Raw genomic sequence first — 7,995 nt, 5'->3', positions numbered from 1 at the left:
AAAAATTTGGAATAAGTTACTAGGTGAAATTCGCCATCTATCCAAAAACAATTTTAAAATTAAAATCCACCAATATCCTACTCCACAAGACTTTCAGAAGAAAATGATCTGATTGATTTATCTGTCTTAATAAACAAAAATATCATTAGTACTTTGGCTTTTCATATTGACACTTTGTATTGGTTTGATTTTAGATATATTTCTTAATTTTAGTTGACTGTATACTCTGTACACTATGGATTTCGTAGACCTGTCCTTGTAAACACAATTGATTACCATAGCTTTCTCTCCTTGTTCTCTCTTGTATATACATCTAATCACTGCTCGCCTCGACTAGCTAGTGCTACCTGCGAGCAGTGCAGACTGAAAAATGTATTATATAATGAATTCTACAATAAAACTAAACTAAAAAACTAAACTAAAGAAGTGAAATCAATTGCAAACTCAAATCAAATGTTCGGTTTTTGAGGATAGGGAAACCGGGTACCGGTGCTGAGTAGCGAAGCAACACAACTCAACCCATACGTGAGGCCGTATGGGCAGGGTGGGCACCACTCCCAGTTCCTATTGCATACACAACTTTTCCGCAGTGATACTGGTACTCAAGACTGGATAAAAAGCTGAGGGACACTTTGGAGCGCACGAGCGGGGATTCGAAACCGGAGGCGGCTGGAACGCAATCCGCGAGCGCGATACCCCTACGCTAAGCGCTGTGTAAAAAATACCTTTAAAACGTGATTCTACCTTTCGCTTAGATCTGCAGTGTATTGTCAGCATCCACGCCGTGAAAGAGCCAGACCTGGTCGCTAAAGCGGTCTCTGTGACGGGGGTGTTTCTCTTTCATCGTCGTCATGGTACATATCAATGGCGTGTGTCTTTAATGTTATCCATTCAGATATTCCCACTATACCTGTACTTGATTGTTTTTTAAAAAAAACGCAAGGCAACAAACTAAACTTAACATTGATTGGCGACAGGTTTAGGGTTAGGGCGTTAGGGTGAAGAGCGGCTGGAGACAAGGGGACGGTGAGCATGTGTATCAGGAGATCGTAATAAGTAGCGGCCTCTATGTTAGGCATCACTGATACAGAGTAGACACGGAAATTTATTTAATTATTATAAATATTGTTACGGGCCATTGACGTCACAGAAAGGGTTCAATGTTGGAAAAACAACATTGCATATTGCACGTGCCCTCAACGTTTTTTCTTTCGTTGTCGTCTCCAAAAAAAAGCGATTATCATTCGGTAATGTTAGAGTGTCATTGTTCGTCTGACGATTTTCTCACTTGGGGTGTAGATAGTGCTGTTTGGACTGCATCGCTTGATGCAGACCTGTAGTATGCAGTAGAAACGCCCCGCGAACTCCACAACAAGTGACAGCGTCGTGAGACAAACTATAAAGAACTTAATATTATTGTAGTTCACCGCGATGAAAAACCAAAGTTTATTGACGAAGGCGACTCGATTTGTGAATAAAGCGACTTGTTGTGTTTGGTAATGGGGACGAAGTGAATTGTGGTTCCAATATAGAGCCTTTATTCTGGTCAGTGGCGTACAAATGCAATGTGGAAAATGTGCACATCTAATAGAGCGCCCTTGGTACGTACAGTAGGATTATAGTGATTATGATATGGCACATTTCCTACCTATATATGTATTTAAACCCCTTTTACACTCGCACAAAATTGACACGGCACTCCAAATTAGTGGCACGGTACCAATATTTGGAGTGCTGGGGACACCTCAAGAGATGTGCTCGGCTCCCCTATAATTTCTTTCGCGGGTGCCTAATATGCCTTCTATTTGTTCTGTTCACACACGAAGAATTTACTATGCCGTTCCCGACAAACATAAGTACGGTACCGAGATATCGGAGTGTGGTGCTAGTGTAAAGCGGGCTTAAAATGCAGTTTGCGCAGTACAAAAAAGCTTCAACGAAACGTATGCGTGTTCCGTTTAAAGTCTGGCGGAGTTTGTTGTAAAAAGGGACAGCAAGTCTAATATACAACTCACCAAAGCGGCTAACTACTCTCAGATGTTGTTACTGAGGGGCACTCTGCCGTCCTCGGTCACACAACGCTGGTTTTTACCAGCGGCGCGAGCGTAAGAAAACGAAAGATACGTGGGCGCGTTGATTTTTTTTGTCCAACACAACAGGAAAGAATGATTAAGATTATATTGATTTGGTGTGTGTCTTTTATGTTTATGTTTGTGTTATTTGAGAGATCTTCAATAAGCGACAAAAGTAATCAAGTCCCTGTACTGGAAAGACCACAATTATGAAAAATTATTCTTTACGTTATATTTTCTACTAGCACTGACCTTTCCCCCTCCTCTGCCCAATTCAATAGTCTTAATGGAAAAAGCAAGTCTTAACGTGAAAAACAACAACATTGTTAAGGGTGGTGGTTGGGTTGTCCAACATTCCTAAAAGAGGGGCACGTGTCTCAACCCTAAGGTCGCTTATTGTAGGTTTTACAAGAACGTGTGTTAACGTTGGTGGAGCTGGATACAGATTATACATCTCAATTCTATCAATTTAGGACAAATTGAAAAACTAACCGTCGTCAAATTCTTTGAGCTCCAGAGATTTTATCCTGCAAAAAAAAAATCATCATTTGCTTCTGTTTTAGGGCAATTCGTTCATTTATTGCAATACACAAAATTTGGTTTATCAACGGAGTTGATAATGTAAATTGACCACCGTACAGAGATTCTAAAAGCTGACGTTTCGAGCGTTAGCCCTTCGTCAGAGCGAATCGAGGGATTATGGGTTACGTGTAGTTTTTATAGTAGAGTAGGGGCTACGCTATTGGTGGTACCATGGCAACGTGAAAAGTAGGAATATATTAGTTAAATGAAAAGCGTTCGTTAATACCGTGAGGATTAAGGGTGCCGATTTGAAAGATGAATTTTTGTTCCAGATTCTTGCGGCTTTCCGTCGTACCTAGATGTAGGGAAAGGCCACAGATAGCCATGTGTTTTTTGGAGTGGTTAGGCAGATTAAAATGGCGAGCGACTGGCTTAGATGCATCCTTGTCATTCTTCTCAACATCGCGAAGGTGTTCGCGGAATCGGTCACCTAGTCGTCTACCTGTCTCACCAATGTATAATTTATTGCATAACGTACAGGTTATGCAATAAATGAGGTACATGTGAAACGATCGGTGATCTTAACAGATCGCTTAGGTCCCGTTATCTTGCTAGTGTTAACAATGAAAAGACAAGTTTTGCATCGTGAGCGCGCGCATTTGAAAGTGCCGGGTTGCTCGTTGGTTTTGAGCGCGCTTCTAACTAAAAAGTTGCCTACGTTTTTGTCGCGTTTGAATGAAATAAGTGGAGGTTGCGAAAAGATTCTACCAGTCTCGGGATCATTTTGGAGTAATTTAAAATTACTAAGAATGATACTTTTGACTGCGTGATTATGAGGATGGAAAGTGAGGGTGAATGGAATTCTGTCATTCCTATCTTTCTATGACGTTTGTAGTGACGACTGTCGATCGAATATCTGGGCGCGATGATGGCCCGCTTTGACCACAGAGACAGGATAGCCACGTTTTTCGAAGAACTGGCACATCTCCTCTGATTTGCTGGAAAAATCGGAGTCATCACTACATAGACGTCGAAGTCTAAGAAATTGAGAATAAGGAATGGAGTTCTTGACGTGTGATGGATGTGACGATGAATACAACAAATAACTGTGTGAATCAGTAGGTTTGTAGTGCACACTAGTACATAGCACGTTGCCTCTAATAGAAACTTTGATATCTAGGAAAGCCAATGAAGTTTCCGAAATTTCCCAGGTATATTTAAGAGCCGGATGAAAAGAGTTGACGGAGGTTATAAATTGATCGAGTTCTTCTCTGCTGGATGAAATAGCGCCGATGCAGTCGTCGATGTAGTGGCCGTAGAGTTCAGGTTTGGGGCCGTTGTACTGATTAAAAAATTGGTGTTCAACATATCCTACAAAAAGATTGGCACAGCTAGGTCCCATTCTTGTGCCCATCGCTACACCATTAATTTGTTTGTAATAGTTGCCGGCGAATGAAAAACAGTTAAGCGTTAAAACTAGTTCGGCAAGGCGGGGGAGCGTTTCCGAGCTAGGTTCTTTGACAGTGCGTTGATCGAAAAAGTGTTTAAGTGCTTGAAGACCTTCGCTGTTAGGAATGACTGTGTATAGAGATGTAATGTCCATGGTGAAAATAAGTTTGTCTTGGCCGGAGAAATTGAAATCGCGGAAAATTTGTAGTGCGTGTGTACTGTCTTTAATGTATGATGGCAAAGATTTGACGATAGGCGTCATAATCCTGTCTAAGTAGCTAGAAATGAGTTCGGTGGGGCAACTACAGGCAGAAACGATAGGTCGACCTGGGTTGTTGGGTTTGTGAATTTTAGGCAAGAAGTAAATGCACGAAGTTCTAGGGGTGTTGATGATGAGATTAGTGGCAGTGTCCGGTAATTCTTGATTAACTATAAGATTTTGAATGGTGTCTTTGACAAGTTTTTGATTTTTGGAAGTGAGATCTTTAGGGATTTTGGCATAAAACGAGGTATCCGAAAGTTGCCGCAAAGCTTCTTTTTGGTAAAGGTCGGACCGCCAAACAACTACCGCGCCGCCTTTGTCGGCCGATTTGACAACTATGTCGTTGCGTTTACTAAGATTTTTAAGCGCCGCCCACTCTTCCGAGGAAAGGTTGGAAAATTTAGTGTTGTGATTGAATTTAAGTTTGTGAATGTCGTGACGGCATTTTTTGGTGAAAAAATCTAAAGAGGCAAATTGTCCCTCTGGGGGAGTCCATTTGGATTTGCGAACTAGAAGTGTTTCAAAAATATCTTTATTAGAAGTGTCCGAATCATCCTCTTTGTCGTGAAAAAAGGCTTTTAACTGAACGCGGCGAACAAAAATTCATCTTTTAAATCGGCACCCTTAATCCTCACGGTATTAACGAACGCTTTTCATTTAATTAATATATTCCTACTTTTCACGTTGCCATGTTACCACCAATAGCGTAGCCCCTACTCTACTATAAAAACTACACGTAACCCATAATCCCTCGATTCGCTCTGACGAAGGGCTAACGCTCGAAACGTCAGCTTTTAGAATCTCTGTACGGTGGTCAATTTACATTATCAACTCCGTTGATAAACCAAATTTTTGTATACTACTTCCCCACCGACGCAGCACCACAGTTTCTTTAGAAACTACCCCTTCATTCATTTATTGCAATAGACCGTATTGGTATTCTCAGTATTCGATTTAATTGGAACTAGCTTGCAACGGAGGCTAATGCGGGGGGATATATTAAAAAGTATTTGCATTTGAAAAGATTCTCCTGCATTAGCCTCCTTTTCAAGCTAGGTCCAGTCCTGTACTGAGAATAACAATATGATTTATTATAATAGATTATTGTATTTATTAAGTTATCAAACACGAAGAGCAAAAACACTTACATATCATCTACCTCCGCAGGTGTCATATAAAGATATTTAAATTTTTCAGCAAACTTGATAACCTGAAAAACACAATAGAAAATCAGGGGCCAGGGCAAAACTGAGCGCGATTTTCCGCGCTCAGAGCGTATTGCTTTGCCATTGGCTCATTTAATTAGTTGCGTGCATTTTGATTGGCTAAACTATCTAAGGCTCATGAAGACTAGTCACAACTGATTAATTAATGCAATAAACTAAAACAACTCTACGAAGTAATAACCTCATCTTGTGTAATGTCATAATCTTTGTCTACATCCCAGTTGAGAAAGTAGCCCGCGGAACTGTTGGAATGGCCTGTGGAAATGAAAGAAAATCAAACTGGTGGCGCGAACAATTGGAACGAAAGTCCTCACTTTGCTCCAAATTCAGTCTTCAAGCGGCGAGAAGACGGATTATCTATTTCTGATAGTTAAGTCACCAGGGCACGGATCCTGTCGTGTGCGCACTTAGCTTTCTGCGTCAGTTAATCCTTCTGGCCCCAGTTGTTCAAACGCTGGATAGAGATATGCGTCGGATTAATCACTAGGCTAGTGGATGAGTCAGCGAAACCCGGCAATTGCGCTATCCAGTGGATAGTGGTTTCTATGGTGCATAGCGTTATCCACCTTGTGAACAACTGGGACCTGGTGACTCCCTTCAGTTTTTCTTTCTCGTTTTATGTTATGGGGGGCGGGGGGAGAAGAGAGTGTCTAGGAGTACCTCTTCCTCAAATTAGCACCACTGCATTTAGTGCGGAATACGTTTTTACCTTTTGGAGTTTGTTTGTTGTTGTCGTTTCTTTTTCCATTTCTGTCGTGGTATGTTCTTCTAGCCTTCTCACGAAATTGTGTTAAAAACTGATCTTGGTTGAAACCAAACTTGATTTCCCAAGAGTACTAAGAATCTGGTATCAGGTTTCTTTCCATCAGCGTCAGAAAAACATCCATTTTTATACCACGTTTTGCGGGAAAAGTAAACGGTAGACCTAATGTTGTACCCAATTCAAATCTGCCGGGGTTAAGATTCTTTGTGTAATGTATAGGCAAAATAAATTTAGCATTCACGTTTAAATGATATGGAAATAACCTGGAAACAAAACGTTTTGTTCCCAAAGGATTTGAATTGGGTACAACATAGAGTTAGCCCATTTGATGTATTGTTTATTTTCCCGCAAAACGTGGTTTACAAATAAACATATTTTCTGACGCTGATGGGGACTAGGCCAATTTGGGTAAATCTTATACTCTTGGGTGACAAACTATTGGTTGAAACAAGTATCCTAGCGTCATGATCAAGTCTACTTTTCCATCGCGTGTATTTATCAGATGACTGATCGCACATTCTTGAATAGAGTGTTTCACCTTTATTGCTATTTCTTAAGGAGTAAGATTATTATCTTTAGAGCTGTTCTTTCGCCTGATTAAGAGCGCTGGAAGGTGAAAAACAGGGTAGTGTTACTAGCAACATTAAGATAGCAAGGTAGAAGTTATGTCTGAGACTACCTTCTGTAGATCTAAGAGTCTGCGCGTGTTTTTTAGCCATAGGGTCCAGATGTATATCACTTTTCAGAAATCCAAAACCCTCAGCCAGTTTGATGATATGATCAGCTTCTTCGGGAGACATGAAATCCGGGATTTCTGCAATAATAATAATAATAATAATAATAATAATAATAATAATAATAATAATAATAATAATAATAATAATGATGATGATAATGATAATGATAACGAAAATGATAATGATAATTAATGATAATAATAACTTTATTTCAGTGTCAATCTTCTAGCTATAGCCCGTAATAAGCCTATTAATTGGGGACACTATACCAGTAGAAAAATACAATAATCGTTAAAATTACAATAATAAAATCCTTAGGCTACAATAACTATATAATACAATACAATACATCAAGAAAAATTAAATCAACTAGATAAAAGAAGGCGAGCTTCATGAACATAATTGTGCACTTACCAGTCAGTAAAAGCGACCTCTAAAATTCAGAATTTGCTCTGCTACATAGCCTTTTTTCTTCATCAATCAATCAGCTTTATTAAACAAGTGTAACACTTAACAATAATTCAACTGACAAACTACCATGAAGAACAATTCAGTTTGTAGTCGAACTTACTGAACCACAAAGGTTAAAGAACATGTTGAGAACGTTTTCAGGCTCAAATCGCAAAAAAGATAAGAATGTTCAGCGTTAGCCCCAAAATTAGACGTTCTTATAAAAAAAGAGTGCTTGAAATCCGTGCAAGCGGAAAAGTGATTGAATTATATTTTCATTGTTCTTTAAAATATAAACCCGTTAGACAATTAAAAGCCGTTTGAAAGGTTAGTAACATACCAAACAAAGGCGGTTCTAAAGCTCTTGTGATCATAGTGTATACTTTCTCTCCTTCGAGTTTCAGCCGCCTCTTGTATCCAACCTTAATTAAGAACAAGAGGAAACTTGCGATAAATGGCCGGAGTAAACTTTTAAAACAGCTATTGCGGTCCATTCTCGAAAAATTTTTCTTGC

The 7,995-nt window shown here is 39.6% G+C and overlaps 1 protein-coding gene across 1 annotated transcript in view; it reads right to left on the bottom strand.

Annotated features, from left to right (window-relative positions):
- Positions 1–5,697: 5,697 nt before the first annotated feature.
- The window catches only part of LOC138021185 (transmembrane prolyl 4-hydroxylase-like), a 3,066-nt gene continuing 768 nt past the window's right edge, over positions 5,698–7,995 (bottom strand). Inside the window, exons 2-4 of the mRNA XM_068868047.1 lie at positions 7,822–7,903; positions 6,974–7,108; positions 5,698–5,786 (exon numbers count right to left, since the gene is read on the bottom strand). Of these exons, the coding sequence (XP_068724148.1) occupies positions 5,698–5,786; positions 6,974–7,108; positions 7,822–7,903 (306 nt within the window). The remainder of the gene's footprint in view (positions 5,787–6,973; positions 7,109–7,821; positions 7,904–7,995) is intronic.

This window comes from Montipora capricornis, chromosome 10, assembly GCF_036669925.1.
Source record: "Montipora capricornis isolate CH-2021 chromosome 10, ASM3666992v2, whole genome shotgun sequence".
Lineage (NCBI taxonomy): Eukaryota > Metazoa > Cnidaria > Anthozoa > Scleractinia > Acroporidae > Montipora > Montipora capricornis.
The sequence above is the reverse complement of the archived record's forward strand: the minus strand, read 5'-3'. Positions and strand labels throughout refer to the sequence as shown.